The following is a 25,696-nucleotide window of genomic DNA, read 5'->3' as shown; positions in this document are numbered from 1 at the left end:
TCTGTACAACCTGCCCACCATAACCGAATATCTGTGAATGAATTGGAGTTAATGGATGGCAGGTTGTTTTTTCTTCGTCAAGAGCTCTGCAATAATTCATCCTGTTTATCAAAAAGAGTTTGGGCAATAGAAAGAGGAACTGGGTGGGGGTAGGCTGGTGGGCCCAGAGGAAGCATTTGTCCACAATATAAATTGGTTTTGTGTAAGGTATTGTGAAAAGGACAAGGGGGTGAGAGACAGACCGGCAGTGGAGGAGAAAAATAAATCCATGCTTTCTTTTTTTTTTATTATTATTATGTTTTTTTTTCTCCTTTCACTTCCTTCCAGGCTGAGTCACTGCTGGTGAGGAGGAAGGTCTGGAGAGGGAACGAGAGGAGAAGAGGAGGAGGTGGAGAAGGAGGGGGAGAAGAAGAAGACGAAGGGAGGGAGGCAGAGAGGGAGATAAGCCACAACAGGAAGCAAAAAGACACACACACACGTAGACGTACAGACCGCGTGTTTGCGTGTGTGTGCGCGCGTCTGAGAGAGGCTGCGCGAACAAGAGGGTGAACGGGAAAGGAAGGGAGGGAGAGTGACGCGGAGGCTGGGAGAGCCGACCCCCCCCCCCCCCCCTCCTCCTCCTCTCCCTCTCTTTCTCTCCTCTCCTCCTCTCCTCCCCTCCTCCCTCTCTCTCTCTGTGGAGCAGGCGTGTAGCGGCATCAGACTCGGCGTGAAGGAACCATGAGCGATGTCACCATCGTTAGAGAGGGATGGCTCCAGAAACGGGGTAAGAACATCCAGTACCTCTTCTTCTTGTAACACTGCCCTCCTCTGTGTCTCTGTTTCCTTTTCTCCTCTCTTTTTGCTCCTTGTCTAGACTGAGGGCCTGGCCGTGCCTGTTCACATGTGCCGGCTGGAGGATGTGTGTGTGTTCGCGATTGTGGGTGTGTGAGTGATCACATGGATGTCAGGTCATCCAAAGTGGCTGTACATGTGTATATCTGGCAGTGCATGATGTGTCTCTTTTTTATAAGCTTGGATGGCTGTGTGTTTGCTAAGCCTCTATGTGCCTCAGTCGAACTGAGTCTGACAAAACGGTGTGCATAGGTATGTACGTGTGTGTGTGTGTGTGTGTATGTACGTGTGTGTGTGTTTGTTTATGCATGCATGGAGGTTTTTTTTTTTTCATCCCATTCTACTTGTCTGCGAAATCAAGTTCGTTCGGTCTCTCTGAGGAGTTGTTGAATGTAATTGTATTTTATGTGGGTAGAAATTGTTAGAAAACCCTCACTTGTGTCACAGAAAGTCATATGATGTGAGGATGAAGGATGGGAGGGGGGGGCTCTGACACCACATCCTGTTTACAACCAAATGAATGAGAAATGGGGAAATGTTGTAAAATAGCTGAAGACCATGGAGCAAATATAGTACTTCTCTGTTCTCACACTTTTGCACATTGAATGGTTGCTGCAACAGGTGAAAAGTCACTTGTGAGTGGGCCAGGCCGAATACCGGGAACCAAAATGTTGATGCACACTATTTCTGATGACACTTGAGGACTTCATATGTTCGTTGTAACAAAACATAGTTTGATGTGCCTGTATGTGTGTGCTGGTGCTGATTCCTCCAGGCACATTTGACCAATGTGTAAATGTGTGTTTCTTTCAGAGAGAAAGCCTCGAGGGTAGAACAAGGGGGATTTCCAGAGTTTCAGGCCAATGAGCATCATACTCTAGACTAGTGTTGTCACGATACCAACATTTTGGTATCGATACCGATTCCACCATGTAGTTCGTTACTTTCGATACTTTTCCAAATAATATGAGAACAGAAAAAATGTCATTAGATACAGCCTGTCTTAAGTAGGACCAATGCCTTTAAATGGTATGTTACTGTGCAGTAATCTTTATAATATTAAATGGCTAAAATAAAATATTTTCATATTATATTCTTTTATATTATTTATTATATTATATTTATGATACTAATATTTATAATGGCTTACATTTTTTTCCAGAGCTATTTTTTCATGGGTATATAAGTTATTACCCGTTGTTCTTTGAACTCCTTATGTAGGTCTGGGTGCTTGTCCTTCAGGTGTTTAGCCAGGTTAGTAGTGTTTCCACCCTTGGCCAGACATGTTCTCAAACACCGTTTGCACAGTGGTGCTTCGGTGTTGATGGAGACACCGTGCTCATTTGTTTTGAAGCCAAAGTACTTCCATATAGCACTTCTAGCACCTGTTTTTTCTACAAGTTACGGCCTTGTGGCTGTATAAGCAGTCTCTCTCTCTCTCTCTCTGTCTGTCTGTCTGTCTGTCTGTCTGTCTGTCTGTCTGTCTGTCTGTCTGTGTGTTAGTGATGCACTCTATTTCTTTTTACGGAGTTTCCACGGGTCGTTTGAGTCAGTTACACATGCGCACTCTCACATTGACGCAAACGCCATGTCATTTGCGCATGCGCACCCAGTATTCTTTTCAAAGTACAAGCTCGGTTGGGGAGAAGATTGTTTTGAAAATCCGTTGTTTGACTTTTATTTTGAAGTTGTGTAGGTCGAGTATGAAGCGCTTATTCAGTTGGATCTCTGGTCGGAGCGTGGGAGCGCTCGCGCACCCCGTCTCAGAGAAACCGGAGTGCAAAAAAAAAAAGAATAAAAGAAAAGAAACCGGAGCGCTGTTACGCACTTTCGATTGTCCAAAACATCCAAAACAAGTCAGAAAGCAAACCAGCCCGCCGACACTTCCACCACAGAGAGACTGACGACTCTCCTCGGTGCAAATTACAACACAGTGACGCTCCACCGCGACGTAAAAAAAAAAAAAGATACCGGTACCAGCCGGGCCCAGTATAGTATCGTTTTAAAGGCGTCAGTACCCCGATACCAATACAGTACCGGTACACCGAACAACCCTACTCTAGACTATGTGATGGTGTGTAGGAATGTATCACAGAAACTGTTGGGACAGGAAGTGACATGGACACATAACAGACAGAAGTTTTCTGGGTAATGTCGGCTCACCTTTATGGCACAGCAGACAAACTTGACGACACAGTACTTGTAACAATATGGAGCGGGAGCTCTTTGTCTCTCACTGTGTGAAAAACACAGACAAATAATCAGTCTGTGTTGCTGAAGTGGAGTGGGGGAATCTTTGTGTATGCCAGCATGCCAGTGTGATCCTCAGACAGTCGTCTGTGCATATTAAGAGGAACACATCGCCCCCAGTCACGACGCAGCGATACCAGCGTTTGTCGGAATGAGAGAGAGAGAGAGAGACAGAGGGATAGAGGTTAGGGGCGGAAGCATGGGTGTTTGTTTGTGTGAGAAATATGATTGCTTGTCTGCATCATATGCTAAATCTTTGTATCTGTTTGTGTGGGGAGCAGCAGGGTCAGAGTGCTGACTCACTGTCCAGGTCGTGATACAGCAAAGACTGCAGTCTTAGTCATTAAACTGCTTTTCTGACAGAAGCAGCAAAAGATTCTGAGAAAGATGAGAATAATAATTTAATAGAAACATGCACACACAAGCTTTTGTGCAAATCTGAATGAATCTAGTTGTGTTTTCATTGTCTGGAATGTCATGTACTTTCTTTCCTATCCCAACACATTGCTTTGTTTTGATGGATGGATTCAGACAGACTAAAAGAACGAGTGGAAGATTAGAGACTGTTGAAATAGAAGAGAACTGAGAGAAAACATAATAGATCTTTGCATTAAAAGGACATCCCTGTAGGTGCCTGGAGGTCTCTAATGAAACCAATCACGAAGAAAAACTTTTTTTTGCCTACCTGCTCGCTCTGTGTGTTGTTTCCTTTCTGAAATCACACAGTCCCACAGATGAGTCATAGTGTATCTTCTTGGTAATTCAGTGTTGTCTGTATGTTGCTAAATCTGTTTTGTGGTTGAATCTAGTTTCAGTTGAAGTCTTCATACTTTCTACCGATGACATGTGGACAGCACTGTGGTAGCGTAAAGACACAACTTCTATAAAACATTTAGCTTTTTGTAAGAACTCCATGACATTGTTGTTCTGAATTGCTTGGCTAATGGAAAAGTCACTGGACTGATTGATTGAACAGAAGTCTTTCGTCTTCAAAGCTCATCATACTAGTGATGGTGATGATTCCAGTTCTCATGGGGACGCCTCCCTTTGCATGTTTTATGAAGGAGCTGCGTTTGTCAGTGAGTCTGTAGATTTTCTTTTACAAGCTACTAGCCTTTCAAATAAGTGGGTGAATATTCATGTGCATGGCACATGGTCAGTGATTAAATTCTTGGTACAAGAAGGTAGTAGTAACCGGTAGTGCTTTGTGTATGCGTTTCCTATAATCATGTCCAACAACTCAAGCTTCAGACATATTATAATATTCAATACAGCAGTAATAGCAAACGGTCAAAGAAATTGGTGAGAAAGACGGGTGTGATAGGTTATTAAAATGCATGAATGTAATGAAACATTGATGGACCCCTCAACTTATTATATATAAACTCTTTTTTTTTTTTTTCCACCACTAGCAGCCATTCATTACGATGGAACAAAATACACTATAGTATGTCCTCAGATGACTGAGCCTCTCAGTGCTCACTTGCCCACTGCCATGACAGTTATTTCCTTCCTTCTTTGGTTGAATCACAGCGCGAAGCGCATTTGGCTGCATCATATCTTTATCCTAGAAAACAATGACCAGCGGACAAAATCCCATAAATCTTTCAGAGTATGACATAAAAGGCAACAGACTTGCAATTACACCAAAATAACGAATGTATTGAAATGTGTTGTTCTGTTCTTAATGATAAAGGTTACAATAATACTTTTGACAGTTTCAAATATTGTAGTGGAGCCTCTGAAGGACGCTTGATTTTTTCGGGGGGGGGGGGGGCTCTCAGTCGATGTCCGGCACAAGGCTGTGTTCTTTTACCTTTGGAAAAAAAATGAAGGCTCCCCTGCTTAATTTCCACCAGAGCCAGGAGTTTACCTTCTGTCAACCCTTGTGAGGCCACCGAGGTCACACTCAGCCACTGTGGATGTGGATACTGTTACCTCCACCAGCATCAGCCCACACAGCAGTCAGCACAACAGATGGCCAGAAGGGAAGAGAAACACTGAAGGAGACAGACAGGAAGAGCAGCATCATCTTTTCTTTGACACTGTCTGTGTCCCTCAGAGGTGTTTTTCTACAAAGCTACTAATGAGAAGCGATGTAGCTGTGTCAAAGTGGCGAGAGTCTTGTTACAGACTCGTTTTGAAACGGTCTTAGATCAATGAGTCTTTTTCTCCCAGTGGAGTTCAGACATTTACAGATGAGCAACCAAATAAGCCAAGGGGAAGTTGTGCATACCTAAAGAATGATTTAGGGAAATGATACTACAGTTCACGAAGCTTATGTGGTTGAATCACAAGGGTTTGATTGCAGGTTTTTTTTTTTTTTGCTATCAAGTTTATTCCCAAAATACCATAATCAAATGCGCACCCACTATTTCCAGAATTGAAATAAACTAACATATTTCTCGGACACAGTTATCTATTTTATATCTATTTTGGTATCAAAGATATTATAAATGATTTGATTTAATTACGATTATTTAAAAAGAAATGGACAGGGAGTATGTTTATACAGGCACAGCTTTAATGTAATCCAATGCTGTGATGCAGTTATTTTATATTTGCCGTCAATCTTCTCCTGCAGTCCACATGTTGATATATTGTGTTTATTCCACATAACATTCCATAATATGCAGAAATGTAATCACACTATACACGCTGTCAGTATGAGGACAGTCAGACTGATTTCAATTGATATTCAGTGTCTCTCCATGAAAATACATTAATATGTACCATCTTATAAGACATTGAACTAAAATGAGAAGCTTTACGCCTGTCCCTTTTTAGTGTTCTTTCCTCTATCTGCACAGTTTAATCCCTTTTGGGAGCTGTGTGTTCTATACTGTATACACCAGAGTGCTGTGGGGTTCATTGGGTGCAGTGCAGTGCAGTGAGGCAGCCATCTTGGCTCAGTGAGTTCAGTGAGTTCAGTGTTGCTGGAGGCTGGCTGGCTGGATCAGGTGGCAGTGCCAGATCTCTGATATCAATCACCAGTCGCTGCCGCCACTGTCTACTGTGTTGCTCCTCTCCTCTCCTTCTCTTCTGTCCTCTCCTTGGTTATGCTTCTCTTTTGCTCAGCCGATTCACCTCCCCGAACTCCTTCCTCTTTCTATCCCCTCGGTTTCTCAGCTTCACATGCAGATACAGGGCAGTAGCAGACAGACAGTGCAGGCTTTGTTGTGAATGGCATCCTCTTGCACATCCGGAGGAAGTGTATGCTCCAGTGTGGCTTTACAAACTGTCTCCATTGTCCTAAGAATGACTCACTCTACACTGCAGAGAATGGCAGTCAGCCAGACAGTCGGACTGACTGACAGCACAGCACAGACAGACCGGTCTGCAGAGCTTACAGACGGACAGCACAAGAAAGACACAGACAGTCAGATACAGCCTGCGTGGGACAGAGCCAGACAACTTGTCATTCAGAGAGACCTGCAATGAGCTGCTACGGACAGTAAAATTTAAAATGACAGGTAACACAGTGTCATTTTTCTTCTGAGTCAAAATATGTTACAATGACATTTTTACTTTGTACTTCACATATCGTGTATGTGATTTAAATGTTGACTGGATTTAAAAGGTCATCAACTTCTTGTTTTATTTCTTGGATACTTGCAGCAGCAAGTCTAGTGAAAATACAACGGGAGGAAACTGAAGGGCAGTGAGCAGCCTCTCAGTTGAAAAAACAAAGTCTTATGTGCCAGTACAGTGCTTTATGACCAAACATTACATTGCATAAGTTTGTGCTGTTCTGAGCTAAATAGCCTGAAGCACTGTAAACTCAGTCAGTATGATCAGTAGTGAGTGAGGCATCCTTGTGAAAGCCATGCAAACACAGATGGATTAATGGCTGGGTGTGTGAATGGACTAATGTAGAGTGAGGCCGTCTTGGATAAATGAATGAATGAATCAATGAATGGAGTGCTGATCACTGCAGAGGGAGAACTTGGATAGAGGAGCAGAGATGGGGTAAACGGAGAAGAGGTTGAGTAATGGGATTAGTGTGCAGCTCAGGATCATTAAAATGCTGACCTCAAACATTGATCATAGTGTAGACAGTCACACATACATGTACACTATTAGAGACTGCCTTTCATTTGACATATTGAATCATATTCGTCATCACCACATTGGACAAAGCTGTGTCAAAATCCTAAATTGAAAAGACCCAATAAAAATATTTCGCATCATTAAAACATTTCACACGCTATACATCATCACACCTGTTACTTGATTAGTAATAAGTGTGATTAGAACCAGAGTCTCAGCCAAACATATTGTATGTCATCTGCTGGTAATAATGAATCAAATAGCAGAGCATGATGTTATTGCAGTTTGGAATAAAGAGCTAATTAAATCAAGCGTGTGCTTTCAACAATAGAAAACACACTATTTGGATTTCTGTCATCACAAGTTCATCAACTTTACCTAATTCTTAGTCTTTTCATATACCGGTGATAATTTGCATGAATAATAGATTTAAAATGGTCATAAAGAGGTTATTGTAGAAAGATTAAGCATTTCTCTGAATTCTTAGTTTGTTGCAAATTTCTCAATAGCCTGTATTTGTTGGCCACTTTTCCACAGCTATTAGATGTGTGCACAGTGTTCTCTTGTGATGTCTTGTCAGCCGCCAACCTGTCCTCACTGGACAAAGCAATACAAGTTAAAGCGGAAGTCAGACTATGTTTAAATGTGCTAATGCAGAGATTACACCAAGGGCATAGTGTGTAGTTTAACATCTTGAGGTATTGTGGGCTAGTTGGAATAGGCTTTGGGCTGATTAGAGGAGGCAGGTTACAGTGGGGGTTGGTTTGGATGATTTAGGCCAAGAGATTAGTGCCTGGTGGCCAGTGTATGTTTAACTGGCAGGAGAGAGAGACCCAAGTATATCACCGCTTTCTGTTCATTCACAACGATGATTTATATTCATGCTTGTTGGTAGCTTATATTAGAAAGGCAATTTAGAGGTTTGGTGTAGCTTTGGAAAAGCATTGGTCACTTATTATAGATGAGCGGCCTAACGACAGTTCCTGATAGTATGTTGTTGAAATGACTTTCAAGCTGACAACAGTGTACAAGTTCCCAGTTGATTTTTTTTTTGTTACTTTTTCCGTTACAGTTTAAGGAGTGTTGAGACAATATGTCAATGTGATTTTCCTTAAATGTTTAGCTGACTGGTTTGGTTAAGATTCCTTGTGTAGGTCTGAGACTGTGATAAACTGTTATTTGAACCTGTTGAAGTTGTTTTTATTAAGCTAATGATAAAGATTGAGTTGGATACTTTTCATAGTTTTCCTTCTATGTTTTGGCCCCTGCAGTTTAAAACACAGCAGCAATGTCCACGGTGGTCAACATCTGTTCCCCAGAGGCGGCTGGATGGCCTTAGTTTCTCTGGAACATCTGGAACATCTTCTCTTCACTCTGCCACTTCAACACAAAGCAGCACTGTGTTGCTTCATTCGTAATACATTTTCAAAGCATCCAAAGAGTAAACTCTGTTCGGCAGCGCATGTGAAGACCAGGGGGAGAGTAACTGTTTGAAGCGACTTAAGGTACTTTTAAAATTTCATTCAGAGTGTCTGAATTGCTTATCCTGTCTGATTGCTGCCAGATGATGACGACCATCCATCACTATTGGCCTCCCTAGTTCAATAGGTAAACGGAGGAAAGGCTTTAGCTGTCTGTTAACCACTGTTGTTACATTTGGCTGTGTGTGTAAGGATATACTAATGTCTGCGGAAAGAGTTTTGTGAGTATGAACTGTTTAGTTAGATTAAAACAGTTTTTAATATCCAAATCTGCTAACTGCTGCAATGGGTCCTTATCTTTCTCTTTGGCCTTTCAATCAAGATGTGTCTTGATAAGGTTTGGAGTCACAATTGAAGAGAATACAAAATAGAAATTCTTTGCAGCATTGCTGCACACAGAATAAACAAATGGAAGTTAAAATATCAATAAGACCACATAAAAATTAAATAAGTATATATATTAAATATTCAAAGGGCTAAGCAGTGACTACTATAAGCACAGAAGAATGAAATGAACAGAAAACCACAACAAACACTATTTACGAAGAGGCGCTATATAGTCTTTTGGCCCCAGGAAGGATGGAAGGATCTCCTGGGGCACTCTGTAGTGCACCTTCATGGAATTAGTCTACTACTAATTATTTTATGTATAATTCTGAGAATTTAGAGTCCCGTAGGGTTGAAAAGTTTGATAGATTATCAGCTAACAGGTGACTGACATTGATATCACATAGATGCAGTTGTTGTCGTAACCTGTGTTGTTCAGTGGATGCCACAGCCTCGACTCCTAGCCGCCATCAAAAGAGACAGTGAAGCGATTTATCGGGAACGGTGCGTTACATTTGACGACTTTGTTTCCATGAATGAAAAAAGGGCCGTTCTTTACTACTTTCTCTGCTTGGGGTTTGAGATTGCTCTCGTTATGCCTGACTTCATAGTTGAGCTGCATGCCGATGTCACATTGGTCAGGTTAAAGGGACAATCAGTCTATTTTTATCTTCCTACCTGTAATCTGTCTCTGACAGGATTAACTAATCCATGAGCTTCAGCCTGCTGTGCCACACAGACACACTGAAAATGTGAGCCACGAAATAAATAGATGCATTCACAAAGATGTACAGTGAGGACACTGTGTACAGCACATTCAACGCACAGCAATGCATAAAATGTGATTATGATTTCTTGCGACAGTTAGACGGATACACCGTTTGTGCTTTCAACAAATAATGACACACCATGTAACAATGTTAAAAGGGCTCTTTTTGTGTGTGTTCTTGCATAGATATATTTTTTGTATGTGCACATGCATGTTTCTCAGTGTCTCAGTTAGTTTGCCTGATTGAAACAGAGGAAGAAGAGACCAAACACTGACAGAATTTTTCATCCTCCCTCCTCCTCCTCCTCCTCCTCCTTCGTCTCTGGTTGCCAATCTCCAGTCATTAATTAGCTGCCCATGATAAAATTCCCCATTCCCAATCTGACACTGGTGTAGAGCAGCGGACGGCGGTGGTAATCATGTCAGCGAGGCTTGGCTCAACGTTCTGAGGGGCTAAATGGTCCCCATATGGTCCACTGGCTGGGGCCTGCTCCTCACTATGCTCTCATTAAACTAGTGCTTAATATACCAAGGTAAAGAGACACGCTCGTGCACGTACGCACTCAAATGCATGCACTCCACCGTAAGAAAGAAATCAAGGCGTCTGACGGGGGATTGGGGCACAAAGGGACAGGAGGACAAGGAGGTGGTGTTTGTTTCTGTGTTTGTGTGTGCATGTGGAGTGTGTGTCTGTTCTGCGAGAGACTAACGCCGTACAATTGTTGACTTGCCATCTGTCATCAAGAAAAGAAGTCTATCTTTGCGTGTGTATGAGTGTGTATTTAGTGAGGAAAGATGAGACAGAAAGGAAAGAAAGAAAGAAACAGTGAGTGAGGTGCAGATGTCTCCCAGCGTAGCGGCTGGAACATGAGGTTCAACAGCAGACTGCTGCATGAGAGGAGGTGGAGGGGGAAAACAGAAGAAAAGAGGACGAACATCTGCCATTTTCAGATATTGCTCCGTGGTTTGAGTGTTTCTACACACAATATCTTGAGTTTGAATAGACGTGGGAATGGCCTCATTATGTGCCTTGCTCGAGCAAAACTTGAAGACTGTATTTACCCTTCAATGTATACCTAATAAAAAGATGCCAGACTTACTTCTGCATCTTAAGCGAACGTCAAATCAGTTCCAGCATATAAAATATTTCTTTTAATTTCAGAATGGAGAACGTCATTACTATAAAAATTTGTCACCTACTTTGGTTTTGACTTTGAGTTTAAAGAGTTCATTTGAACAGTCCCCACCCGCCCACAGTTTTTCCCTACAAATGCAAGTTTTTTTGTTTTTTTTCTTTTGGACTGATCACAACGTGCACATCTTTGTTTCTTTTGAACTGTTTGCGTGTCGAGTGCCTGATGCCGGCCAGCTGAGGTGGACATGTTGTCAAAAACAGGCTCCGAGACAGACAGACGTTACAACGTGACAAACACCAGCTCTCGGGGAAGGAGAGGAAGCGTTTGTCAGTGATGAACTGACATATAGAGCAGTCTGTCACTTCAGAGTGTGACAGACAGGGAAGCACACACTAATTGCCATCACACTGATTTGTTTGTCCAAATTCGACAGTAGTTCATAAAGTTGTAGTGTCTAATCGTAGACAGCATTTTATTTAAAAAAAAAAAAAAAAGTCACATGGGCCTAATTTAGTCCTTTTATTGGGCTGTGATTGGATAAGCTGTTGTTTTGAATTTTTAGCAGCTGAAGCGCCAAAATAAATGTGATTCAAATCTTTGTAAAGGGAATTGGATGATATTTTTTCCCCAATTTTTTTTTCATTAAAAAACGTTGTGAATAACTAAAGCTTTACCATTCATAAATATAAAGTGTACATAATAGGCCACTAACTTCTCTGATTTTAACTAAAATCTAAAATGTAAAAACTTCCAGAAAAAACTGTCAAGATTCAGAACATTAATCCATTGCCAACTATTGCATCAACAGCTATATGACACTTTTAATCACAAATGTGATCAACAATATAGACTTTTAAATGCAGCTGAAGTATGTTTGAGAAGCATTGCTGAGAGGAAGACGACTGCTTTCACAAAGCTCTGTAGTCCCTACGAATGGTGGTGGTTGCGTCACAGTTAAAGCAGTGCATTTTAGATGAATAAAACACAAATATTTCTGGTGCCACATTGCAAGAAGAAATATTCGTTTAGCCAACGAGTCACAAGCATCCCTAGAATACAAACATGTATATATGACCTCATGTTATAAACCTTTCAGGATACCTTACTGTGGTTTCAGATAGACACACACACACACACACACACACACACACACACACACACACACACACACACACACACACACACACACACACACAGGTTAACTGGCATGGAATTACTTTTTCCACATCAGTTTTTAAGTTCCTCCTGCTGTTTTGAGGTGTTTATTTCTACGATATTGAGACAATGCTACACAATGGGTCTAAATACAAATGCTACATTAAAAGATACAACTAAGCAGAAGATTGAGAGACGTGACAAAAAGTAGAGATGCCGGGAAAACTAAGAGTCAAAGTAAAACAGAAATCCAAGGTCCTCATTGAGAGAAATGTTTCAACATAATGCTCAAAGAAGACAAGCAAGCAATTGTTTTGCATTCAAAGTCTACAAAAATTAAGTAAAGAAGTTGAAGTCTTGCTAGTTCTACTACTTTTCTTTCATACAAGTGTCTGCACTTCTACTAAAACTGAAAGGGCGGTGAACTATTGCCACCTCTGCTTCAAATCATCAGCAGATTTGTAGGTATGTGCTGGGATCTCTCTCACCTGCCTGTTCAAACAAACAGGGAGACAATGATCCAAAGTGTGAGTCAATCGCTGTAAATATGCCCAGTGTGAACTCCCTCTGATGGACAGATGGGCATACAGCGGGGCAGGTGGAGGGAGAGACAGGTAGCCAGGCGGGACAGGGGAGAGCAGCAGTTAGTGAGGTGGAGAGCTCTTACTGTCGGCCCTTCAGTGCGCCACATGAATGGAAATTTTGAGAGAGAGAGAGAGAGTGTGTGTGTGTGTGTGTGTGTGTGTGTGTGTGTGTGTGTGTGTGTGTGTGTGTGTGTGTGTGTGTGTGTGTGTGTGTGTGTGTGTGTGTGTGTGTGTGTGTGTGTGTGTGTGTGTGTGTGTGTGTGTGTGTGTGTGTGTGTGTGTGTGTGTGTGTGTGTGTGTGTGTGTGTGTGTGTGTGTGTGTGTGTGTGTGTGTGTGTGTGTGTGTGTGTGTGTGTGTGACAATACTTGGGGGTATATAATACTTGATTGTTTACTCTTGCCTGCTGGGCTTGACTTGTGTGTGTTTACAAGTAGACAGGGAGGCTATACTTGCTCAGGGAAAGTACTGTGGCTTCACAAAAGAACCGGGGGGTCTCATGTTGTCCACACAGACACACGCATGCACACGTAATGCCAGCTGCCGCCCACAGCCACGGCCTAGCATATCTGAATTAATAATACAGAGCCAACCACTCTGGAATAATGGTGACTTACACACACACACACACACACACACACACACACACACACACACACACACACACACACACACACACACACACACACACACACACACACACACACACACACACACACACACACACACACACACACACACACAATGCTTTGCACCTGTTCACCACTGCTCAACTGGACGGGGTTGGGCTCCACAACCACACATCCCTTGTTGCCTGTCTGTTGTAGGCAATAGTTAGACAGCTGTGTCTATCTACTGAACCTCCCCTTCTTTTTATGATGACAGCTTCGCTCACTGACTGATTGGTCCAGCTGCGTCCCTCTGTTCGTTTGATTGGGTGATTTTACACCCAATGAGGTAAAAACACAGAATACCAATTTTAATATGAATGCTATATTAAAATCGGGAGCATCAATAAAAAGGCCCCCCTTCTGTGTAATCATTAATGCACAGTATGAATCTAAGAACTAAACCAGGTCTTTTTTTTCTGAAATCTTTAATATTGCAATACTCACAATAACAGCTGGTAACAGCTTCCGCCAGCTGAAAATGGATGATATTTTACAAATTTGCAGAAAAAAATGTGTGGCTGTATTTAAGAGATGATGTGAACTGGAGTTTAAAGCAATTTCCTGTGCTACTTATAATTAGAAATGTATAAAAGTAATTCAATCAATAGTGTTTTTAAAGTAGGTTTCAGTGATGTCAAATCAATAAGAAAAATCAGGATGCCAAGACACAATGCAGCCCAACACAGCCCAGAAAGGCAATATACTAGAAATCAGTGCAATCTGATTCGGCTGCTCATTGGCACTGTATGCCTTTCCAAATCGCATTGGATTCAGTGCATTTTGAAGACAAGCAGCATGACATTCAAATGATAACAAGTGTTTGGATGCAGGGGCTTTTTGTTTCGGTTAGCTGAGATAGTATTTTACTTTTTTGACATGCGAGAAAACATCCAAACAGATCCGTCTTTGTGTTTTCAATAGCATTTTACGCCTTAGTAGTTGTATTCTCTGTGTGGGTGGATGGATGTGTGGATACGTGTTTATGTAGGAGAAAACACACCATCACACTGAGCTGTATTTAATTTTGTTGATAATCAGAATCAGAAAAAAACTTTATTAATCCCAGAAGAGTAATGAGGTGGGCAAGAGTGGCAAATTAAAAGAGTTAGAAAAAGAAATGAGGAGTTTTCTTTGTAATAATGTAGGAAAAGCATTTTGTTTTACGGCAGTGGTGTCAAACTTACCATCAGCGGATCATAACTGGCCCAGCAGAGGATGACAATTATAAATAAGACATTGTCAATTTTTTTTGAAAAATAAATATTTTTCCAAATTTGTTCCGAGAGGATTTTGTTGTTTTTGTAAGACTAGCAGACATAACTGAGACCATGAACTAAAGAACCACTTGGATCAAGATGGACTTGTATTTGAATATACCAAAATTTTGAGTTACATTATAGCGTTAGATCTAAACCGTAAACTGAACGAATCTGTGAAAACATGCAGGCTGTGATGATCCTGCGTTTTGAGATGTGACAGGCTTTACGAAGGCTCTTAAGCAAACGATAAAAAAAAATTCTGGGTTTGTGGTTCGTGCTAAAGAAAATATAAAACTTTCTGTCATGCGTACTCAAACTTCTTTGCTCCAAAAGTGAAGTATTTAGATTAAAAGAAAATAAATTATAGGTCATTATACTATGATTTAATTGTTCTGCCCTGATTCAGATTAAATGGGTTTGTTAAAGGCCAATGAACTGAGATGAATTGACATTCCTGCAGTAAGGTTACGGTTTTTGGAGGTGCATTTGCTTTTGTAGGATATATTCTTCTTATGGCTTGTCATATATTTTGCTCAAGATACTTTTACGACGTGTCTTTTTTAAAATTTCACTTTTCAGGTTTATCTATTCAGTCATTTACAGCCCTGCTCTTACACAGTAACAAACTGTAAATCAAGATAATACATAATGATGATTGAAAAGTAAAAAGAAATCAAAGCCACGGGCCAGTAGTGTGTAATGTGTGAGGAGAAATGTTTTGACTGAACCCTGCCTTACATACAGAACCAGAGGTCATCCTGGGCCCAGGTGTGTCTGCTGCCACTAATGGTCTGCCTTCACAGGACAGGCTTGTGGAAACAGAAGAGCACGGAGCAGAAACTCTGCAACGCAGGGCAGAGAGGGCGTCCCGAAATCCTTTGAATCACATCATTACGGCAGAAAACTCCTCTCACTTCCTAAATTTCAGCAGCCTCTTACGTTTTTTTTCTCTTTGGTGTTGCATGTGTGTTTTTTTTTTAAAGAAAGAAAAGACTTGATGTCTTCTGTTCAAATGGGGTCTCAGTCTGCATGAATCTAAAAGCTGTGAACGGTGACAGTGTGTCAAAGGTTTTGTTGCTTTCTGGGATTTCTTTCTTTCAAATAACAAAATTTGAGACTAGATCTCAAGTGTTGGCAAACCAATCAGACATTGTATGATTCAACTGGATGTGTAAACACATGGGGACATTTATTGAACTGGATGATGTAGGTCGTAGTTCAATGACATTACTAAATCAGCATTTATCTTTTACCTATCATCTTCCTCCTGTTTTGTGACATAGGTGGGAAAATAGGCCCATTGCTGTGTAGCACAGGTGGTGTTGAGCAGCAGCTCTTGAGCTAAGATACTAACTCTGCAGTAATCCTACAGCGGAACCCCCCCCCCCCCCCCCCCCCCCCCCCCAACTCACAAACACACAAACAAACTCACTAATACGTACAAACTTAACATGACTGAATGAATACACACACACACACACACACACACACACACACACACACACACACACACACACACACACACACACACACACACACACCTGCGCTCAGAGGGATTAGGATGAGAGAAGTCTTGGCTGCAGTGAGTCTGTCAGTCACTCTGCAGCTCAGTCAGCATCACAGCAGTAGATCATCATGCTTCAGGGAGCCACCACCATCTACTGGATTGTGGTGGTACTGCAGAAGATGGCTGCATTATGGAGGAAAAAAGAATCTCAAAAAACATATCCTCAAGAAATTAAAAATGAGATGAATTATTTTGGTTTATTGGGTGTTGTTGCTAATTCAGTAGATTTAAAGCAGCTTTTTTTTTTTTTTTTTGTCTGGAGACTGTATCGTGAATGTGCAGTATTTTGCCAGTGAGTGTGTGTATCTGAGCGAGCACCTCCTTGTGTACCAGCTGGGGGAGCAGAGCGGCACCAGGGCAGCCTGCATGGGTGTGTATGTGTGGGTGAGTGCATCCAGCACTCTACCAGGAGGCTCTGGCTGTGTGCAGCTGGCTGGGTGAAATCTCCTAGTGGCCCCCAAGGGATGGTGATACTCTCATGGGTTTCCACTCAATCTGGCTGTCCTGTGGCTGCCCTGCCCTGCCCTGGCTCTCTGTCACTGTCACGGTCATAGCTTCCCCAGCACTGAGGCCCTATTTTTCCTTTCTCACCTTCATTCTGTTGCTCAGGCTTCTCCTTTTCACAATCCTACATTTTCTAACAACTTCTTCATCTCCACACTGCTGCAGCTTCCATGTAGTCTCATTCCACAGACTGAGCCTTAGGCTTGTACAATTACTCCAGCACTAAACCTTTAAACCCTGCCGCAGCCCCAGCTTCAAACTGAATTTTACTCTTTGATTCTTCAAATCTTGCCCCCCTCCTATCTTGTCTGCTTATGCAAGTGACAAAAATGCCTTCTGAGCTTTTTACAGGGCTGCAACGCTTATGTGCCGTCAGCGATGGTGACTGTATTTAAAGCATTCATGCATACGCACACACTAAGACCAGTCCATCCCCGATGTGGTAATGAGACTAATGCACTGTAAGTGGATTGGCTTTGAAGAGCCTGGATTCGTCTTAAGATGTCTGAGCAGACTGGAGTTAGAACTGCTGGGGTCGGGGTCACGCACACCACCCGTATGCTTGTAAGCACACACTTTCACAATGGAGCTGGCTGTACGGACAGTGCAAGAAAGTAATTGATAAATTAATGGTTAGTTTGGGTTTTCTTCACACAGTTTTGGATGTGTGGTTGTGTCCAGCTGAATGGGCTGTTTAGTTGGTTGTAGTACACATGGACGAACTCCAAGACTGATGTCTGCATCAAGCTTCTTATCACACAATTCCCCACTTTCTTAACCTTCAGTGCCCTCTGTGCCACACACAATCACTCAACCTATTGGTCTCCTTCCTGATGTTTAGCTAATCTCCACCCCTCCTCATCCTCCTTCCCCCTTCTTCCATCCCATGTATTAATGCTGTTACTCGTGTCTCGCTGTCTCGCCTACGAATGTTCTACAATACACATGAAAGCACCCGCCTCACCACTGCTGTGTCTTGTGGTATCTCAACTGAACTTTTATCTTCCATCAGATCATCTGGCAAACAATTTTCCCATCAGAATGATTATCTGCTTTATTTCACAACCTCATACTTCTACACTTCACTCTGAACTTAATGCACACACTTCATATACTTGCACTGTTCACATACTTCCTTTAACTCAATTTAAAAAATGCCTATGTCAATGCTATCAGATGTTTTCCATGTAAAGGTGGAGCTGTGTAGTGGTGAATGCGCTTCCCTCACAGTGAGAATGTTGCTGATTCAATTCCAGCATGGGTTTTCTTGAGGTATTCCAATTCCCACAGTTCAAAAACCAGCATTTGAGGCTAATTGGTGTCTCTATTTTGCTGCTAGGTGTGAATGTGAGTGTGTGTGACACTCTCTCTCTCTCTGTGTTTGCCCTGCCGACTTGTTCATGATGTACCCTGCCTTCACCCCCTGGGACAGGCTCCAGAGCCCAAGAGCATGGATGAATGTTTAAATGCTGCAAGTGAAGATCTAGTTCTTATTGCTGTTTAGGTTCTCAGATGTTTAATAAGTGATTTATTGTCTATTTTATTAAAATAACAAAAAACACAGCGCTCTTCACATTCCTGTGAGTAACCAGTAAACAGGTTATTTTTGTGTGTTAGAGCTAAACGTTGTACCGCTCTGACATGATTCTGTTATATATATATTTATATAATGTGTGTGTTATGTGGTATTATGATATATTCCTCTTTCTGCTGGGGAACTGCTGTGTATGTGCTGGAACGTGGCAGAAATTCCACACCGCCGTCTGATCCCCTCCTCTCTCTCTACCTCTATACACCACCACCACCCACCACCTCTCCAGCTCCCAGAGTGCCAGTCACACAGCCCTGTCTCTGCACCATCTGCATATCATCTCCAGCCTCGGCCAAAGCATTAAATTAAATCCCTGTTTGGGTTGATTAACAAATGGCTGGTGAGCTCACATAGTTACCCAGTTATTTATTTATTTGTCATCAAGGCTTTTCCGGCTGTCTCGTCCTCAGCTAAAGCGCTGTGAACCAGCGGAGCAGAGGTGCAACGATGTCCTCAAGGAGTGAACACGAGACAGAAAGATGGGAAGAGTCTGTGAAGATGGTGCAAGTTTGTGTGTCTCATTTCTTGTTTTGCTGGCTGAAGTTCAGCCTCGCCATTTGTACCTGTCTCCTATTTACTCTCTCCGTATTCCTCTCTCTCGCTCGCTTCCCTTTTCCCCTCTGTTTTGGAATGAATAGTTAATCAGTCTGCTAATTGAGTGACAGTCAGCGAGTGCATTGTTATAATTGTCCAATCAGAAAGCTTGGAACGGACACAGTCACAGCTGATTCATCTCTGCCTCTTACTGCTAAATCCACAAGCTGCAACTGGAAGATGTGCCAACAAGATTTATTTCTCCTAGAAATTCCAAAATGACTTTTTAAAGTCGAGTCTGGCTTTTAATGCCGAGTTTGTTCCACCAAAATAACTGGAGGCCAGACCCTTGTTGAGTTTGTCCCCTCGTCACCCCGTCATGTGTGTCACTGAAACACAGTAGAAGTGCTGTTGTTTTTTATAGCTGTACTACACATGTCTTAATTTAGTCTACACCTTTTTCTGTCGGTGTTACCTTATGTTTCCCTAACCTTAAAAGAACAAGGGAGATGAAGAAACATGTTGGCATACAACTAATTAGACTTCAAATTAGATGGAGATGAGAGCACTTTAGAACTACTGCTCCCGTCTGTATTTTTTTGCGTTTTGAAACAATTTAAATGCACTTGAAAATTGTTTTATTCTCCTAAACATTCTCTTTTCCTTAGATCCTTCAGATCACCCATATTCTCCAATTTACTGATATCCTGTCGTTTTAACAAGAAACAAGAGACTCCTGTTGTCTTAAGCACTGTATAGTGTAGTATTTACTAATTGGCCTTAAGGGAAAAGTAAAGTTGTACAGAAAACTAAATGAAACTGAAGTGAGGAGTCCGAGAGAGATGGTGTGGGAAGGAGACCGGCTGTTCTGTTTTCTCCAGCAGTCCAAACTAGAGACATGTGGCTCCCCAGACAAGCTGTCCAGAGTGGGAGAGCTCGCTGGACTCATTACAGGCAGGGCCAAGACGGGATAGCTTGACAGAACACCATTGGATCATACGGAGGATTGGAACGGTCGGACCAGAATTGTTTTAGTCTGTGTGTGCGTGTATGTGCGTGCGCGCGAGTGTGTTTGTTTGGAACAGCGCATGTGGACAACTGTCCATCTCCTCTCTCCGTCTGTGCCACCCCTGGCTGCCCCCTCCCCCGCCCCCCCAGCGGACATGTACACACACACACACACACACACACACACACACACACACACACACACACACACACACACACACACACACGCTGTCTGGGCCTGGCCAGAAGGATCGCTTAAATGTTTTCAGTTGTACTGGACAGCTGAGGGATGAAGTGGCCAACCACAGGCTTCCATTGGTTGGACACCTCATCTAGAAACTGACTCATAGAAATGACTGGACTTGGACCAGCAAGCCAGTCATCACTGCCAGTTTATAATAGTTTTATCATATTAACTTTCTCTTTATCTTCATCCGTTTTGACAGTCTATCAATCTCCTTCCCTAATCCAGTTTGAAGTTAACCAAAGTTTTTCTTTCACAGATGATCAGTTATCTGTTGTCTGTTCTTTGACTTCATAACAGAAAAGCAATATTTCCTACACATGGATGCCAGTTGTGTGGTCTGTCCAGGTAGATAGAAGTATTTCATGTGTACAGGAACTAACAACTTATCTATGCACATCTGCTTTCCAAGCGTCCTCTTCAGATTGAGGTTTATTGATTTTGAAAGCTTAAATTCAAAATGTTGTGTATGCTTTGCTTGATGCAAGCCTACAGAAGAAACATAGAAGTAACTGGAACATCTGTACAATACACCTAAAGGTTTAACGAGCTGATCATGGGTGAAGTACACTCTGGGTCGCCAGTCCATCACATGGCAAACTGAAAAGGAATCGCACACTCGCATTGACACCTACATGAAATTTAGAGTCACCAGTTGACTTCAGATGTGGGAGGAAACCAGAGTATCTGTAGAAAATTCATATACTCACATACACATGGAAAGCGCGCAAACTCACACAAAAAGGCCCGAGCAGAGCTCGAACCTTCAGCCTTCTCGCTGTAATGTGAGAGTGCTAAACTCTACATCCCTGCGCTGTCGCATGATATCGTGCTGAGCTGATAACTGTTGACGTGACTATTTTAATCTGTCCATCTCTGCCTTGCGGGCTCCTTCTCCTCCACCCGTTTGCTGTTTTTCCTTCCCATTTTTAAAAAAATTCAGATTCCTTATGCCTCGCTCCAGCCCCTCTCACAGCACTCTATTTATCAGTAGCGAGTGATCCAAAGAATATGCTTTGTTTCTGAGAGAACAGGAGAAGGAAATGGGAAAGGAGGAGAGAGTGGGTGGATTTGTGAAAAAGAGAAAAATAAAGGCTGAGAGAGGCGAGGAAAGGTGTGATTTGGTAGTCCTGATGACGCACTGGCATCTATCAGCATTTTATCTCTCTGTCTCTTTCTCTCTGTCTCTATGTGGTGGTTCAGATCAATCGCAACTGCTCTGCCACACACACACACACACTTACACACCTCCACCACCAGCACCCAGAGGTACCGGCAGGGCCTGCAGTCGCATGGTTCCTTCGGCGGAGCAGGTGTTTTTCTGCGATGTGATAACGAGCACGGCCTGCTGTCATTTCCGCTTTAAATGGATGTCACAAATAGAACACACACACATATACACGCTGCCTATTCTCCTCTCCCACCACTGAATTAGCCACAACAAGGTGATCAGAGACGTAACTGAGCTGTGCGCATGCACGTGTGTGTGCGTGTGAAGGAGTGGCTGGTTAATCAAAAAGGGTTGAGAAGTAGGGAACCCTTGTGTCCTGTGGTTTTTACTTCTGCGGCGGAAAATGGGAAATAAAAATGTTTGCACAGCTCTCTGAATTAGAAAGTGTTGCTTATTGTCACTTTCTAATTCAGAGTTGCGTGTCCTTCCTGGTATTGCTTCACTGGTTTATTCTGTGCTCTCATGCATGTGTGCGCACAGTTGCATCCCTGTATTTGTACTTGTTGCACTCGTCCAATTCTGTGTGAACCTCCACACGTGTGCACTTTAATCCATGTATGTGTTCCTACTTGTTCCAGCAAGTGTTATCCGCCTCTGTGGTGTGGAAATGTTTGACACTGGTGCAATCCTGCAGTGGGTCATCTGATAAAGCTGTGGTGCCACCTTAGTGCCAGTCTGTGCCAGCCAGTTGGGTAATACTTTGCCACCAGCTGCTCAGCAGATGTTATTATTTGTTGCTGCAGTCTAAGAAGGGTTATTTTTGATGTGTAATCTTATCTGATCTGATCTCCCTTTTTTCTTTTGCCTTTTTCACTGGTGACCAGCGGTTTGTGTATATTTGTGGTTTGTGTATATGTGTGTGCTTGTGCGTGATTATTTGGTAGCGGGGTCATCACCTCGACACCTGCCCATGTATCAGCCAGATGATGTTTCTGGCATGGATAGTTTGGGTGTTATGCTGGTAAACATGTTTTTGTCATTTTTTTTTACATGATAATCCGATCTGAATCTGGCAAACGCTGTGGGAGCCATACAGATAGAGAAAGTGTGTGTGCATGTGTGTGTTATCCTTTGGACAGATGAGGGTTGAGTGGATAGGCTCTGTCTAGGGAATAAAATCTGTATTTAAACCATCACTATTATTGCTGTTAATACCGCTTACCATGTAGCATTTTGGTAATGATATTCATCATAACTGCAGTGTGCATTAGGGACCTCATCATCATCATCATCATCTTCATCAGGATGTGAATTTAGTTTTTTGAACCCAGTGTCTGATTGAACATGTTTCACATGAATTTCCCTCCCTCCCATTCTTTGTCCTTATCTTTCTCTACAGGTGAATACATAAAGAACTGGCGACCACGCTACTTCCTGCTGAAGACAGACGGCTCTTTTATCGGCTACAAAGAGAAACCTCAGGACGCAGACCTGCCCTATCCCCTAAATAACTTCTCTGTAGCAAGTACGTTATCCTCCATCCACTGCCAAGATAGCCTCTTGGCAGTGGACGCTTAAATCCCACTGTTCCCAAATCTTTGTGCTGCCTGTCCCTGTGTTTCATTACTTGTCAGCTGTCAGTCTTCACAACAATGGCTTCCTTTGCAGAATACAGCGATGACTCTAATTAACCATATATCAGTATATAATCTGTCTCCACTTCATTAACAAGCTCCACATTATTGACACGTGTCATTAAGTAACTAATGAGTTGACATGATTAATTTTAAAGTATCTCAGTCTCATTACCACAAATCACCTCTCATTGTTCATACAGTGAATGCAGACTGAAGGCAAAACCTTGCATCAGCTTTTGCAAGGCACGTTTATTTTTGTAATATTTGAATATCCAATTCAATAATCTGAACATCGCTTGTACAAGCGATGTGCACCATAAATAAAACTAGTTTGCCGTATGGTATAAAGTGTCTATAATAACAGTCAAGAAAGAAATGTTATTTGGTGTTAAAATTAAAGCTTTTACTGATTCAGACCAGAACTTTAATATTGATGATGTTTAATGGAGGCACATCGATGACTCTTTATGCTTTCTTGAACTTCAGTAGATTGAAGTTGACTTTTACTGCTCAAAGTGTATTCTGTGCTGCCACTGTATTGTTGTATTTATAATTGTATTTTTATATTGTTGTACAGCACTTTGGTCAACTGAGTTGTTTTTAATAGTGCTTTATAAATACATTGGCTTGGATTGGATTGGATTATCCAGTACGCCATATACTGAAGGTATAGATAATTTGTGTCACAAATCATCAGTTTTTTCACAAATGAAGAGATGCTTGTTTATTAGTTTGCTCTATTTTCTATTCATACATATCTGGCTTCTTCACATGATCTTATAGGTCCTGAGCTGGGGTTTACACTGTCAGCACGCAGCCTGTAGCTGCTCATTTAATGGCATGCATATATCCACATTTACAATTCAGTTCTGCAATGCTAGATTTTGACAGGCTGTCAGTCATTGTTTTTTCATTAACCAAGATGAAATGAAGTTCAGCTCAGTACAATGAAGCTGCTGCAAAAGAGCATGGTGTGAACTGTGGTTCCATGCCTGTGCTCACTACTCCACTCTGCACAGAGAACAGGTGTGCTACAGCATAAAGCATGATGAATTGTACAATGCAAGCCGATACCTCAGAGAAAATGATAAAGAATGGTATGTCAATGGATGGAGGAGGAGAGACAAAGATGGGAGTCCAAAAGGGAGGACAAGTCCGGGGGAATAAGTGATGGGAGTTGATTGGAGGGGCTGCAGAGGAAATGGAAAAAAGAGATGGATGAGGAATTGGAAGGTTTGGCTTTTGTGGATGAGGTACATTGAAGAGGATGAGAGTGTGATGGAAGACAGAAGAGAAGATCACCGGCGCCGAACAGACAGGGAGGAGGAGACGAAGACAGGATTGAGAACGAGGAAAAACGGGAGAGGGAAAGAGTTTGTGAGGAGGACAAGCCAGGCCATACATCCGGCCCCGGCTGCTTGGCACAGCACTGGCAATGCCACATCTGTTGCCCAAAGCTGGGAGGCCAGGTGGTGTGTGTGTGTTATGTGTGTACGCACGAGCACATGTGTGTGTTTGTTTATTCGTTGTGTGTGTGTGTGTGTCTGTGTGTGTGTTTGAGTGTGTGAACAACAGAAGTGGTCAGATGGAACAGAGATGGTACAGGCCTGTTCCCTGCAGAGGGACTCATACATACAAGCTTGTCGTTCACACACACGCTTGCGCACATTTATACACACACTCACTGATGTGTGCACTCAGCTACACCCACTAAACTGCTACACAGATTTCACAATTGCCTGCTGTGGCAAACAACATTCCAACTTGTGTGTGTGTGTGTGTGTGTGTGTGTGTGTGTGTGTGTGTGTGTGTGTGTGTGTGTGTGTGTGTGTGTGTGTGTGTGTGTGTGTGTGTGTGTGTGTGTGTGTGTGTGTGTGTGTGTGTGTGTGTGTGTGTGTGTGTGTGTGTGTGTGTGTGTGTGTGTGTGTGTGTGTGTGTGTGTGTGTGTGTGTGTGTGTGTGTGTGTGTGTGTGTGTGTGTGTGTGTGTGTGTGTGTGTGTGTGTGTGTGTGTGTGTGTGTGTGTGTGTGTGTGTGTGTGTGTGTGTGTGTGTGTGTGTGTCCGTCCTTGTTCTCTGGCAGCACAGCAGGCCACGCTCACGAGTCAGGTAGTAACTTCTTTCGTGTGTGAGTTTACATTGAAGCGCGGCAGTGTGTTTGACCTGAGCGGTGTTGTCATTAACCTTCCCGACTATATTTAGGCTGAGGCATGACAAGCTGTGCTGTGCCACACTTAAACAGAAAGTAACTGAGGGAAGTGAGATGGGAGAGGAGAGGTGCAGAGGATGGAAGATGGATCATTATGCTGTTTTACATCAGTTCTGGTCCCTGAAAAACTGCAGAAACTGCTGAGGGGACAATGGAGATGCCTTCTTTCCCACAGCGAGCTCACTCCCCCATCTGGCTATGTGTGCATTCATTTCTGCGTCTGTGTACTGTATTATACATTTGTGTAATAATGGCCCACTGTATTGCCCATTCTCGTTGAAATGAGTCTCTTTGGGTTGCACCGGATGTGTACTGGATGCAACACGTAATAACCTTTGGCACAGAAAGTACCTTTTTTTTTTTTTTTTTTTAATTCATCGGTGCCAGAATATATTGCACATTTTTAAACTAACAAACTATTGACCTCACATTCTCATTATGATAACATTAAGGGCAGCTTGTTTCATTTTTCTATGCAGATCTTTTATTTTTCTCAAATCACAGGAAAAACCAAGTTGCTATACACAAATTACTTAACTATACTGGTGGATGTGTTTCTTTACCATATTATCAACGCATGAAACCAAACAATTGTACTTTTGGCAGTAAAATTCTATATGTATATATTTTTAGTGCACAAGATACTATAATAATAATAATAGGGTTGATTGAAATGCCTACATGAGCCACATTATGCTACAGAAAATCAAATAAAAATTA

The 25,696-nt window shown here is 42.3% G+C and overlaps 1 protein-coding gene across 2 annotated transcripts in view; it reads left to right on the top strand.

The window, feature by feature from the left end:
- The first annotated feature begins 426 nt into the window (after nt 1–426).
- Nucleotides 427–25,696, top strand: part of akt3a (v-akt murine thymoma viral oncogene homolog 3a) — a 43,400-nt gene continuing 18,130 nt past the window's right edge. The window contains exons 1-2 of one of the 2 annotated variants that reach the window (XM_080481999.1): nt 427–766; nt 22,533–22,658. In XM_080481999.1, coding sequence (XP_080338125.1) covers nt 721–766; nt 22,533–22,658 — 172 coding nt within the window. In that variant the 5' untranslated portion in view covers nt 427–720. Of the gene's footprint in view, nt 767–6,356; nt 6,558–22,532; nt 22,659–25,696 lie in introns of those variants that run through there. The other variant, XM_080482000.1, reaches the window with a different exon arrangement.

Source organism: Lipophrys pholis (genome assembly GCF_963383615.2).
Source record: "Lipophrys pholis genome assembly, chromosome: 15".
NCBI classification, from domain to species: Eukaryota; Metazoa; Chordata; class Actinopteri; order Blenniiformes; family Blenniidae; genus Lipophrys; species Lipophrys pholis.
The sequence above is the reverse complement of the archived record's forward strand: the minus strand, read 5'-3'. Positions and strand labels throughout refer to the sequence as shown.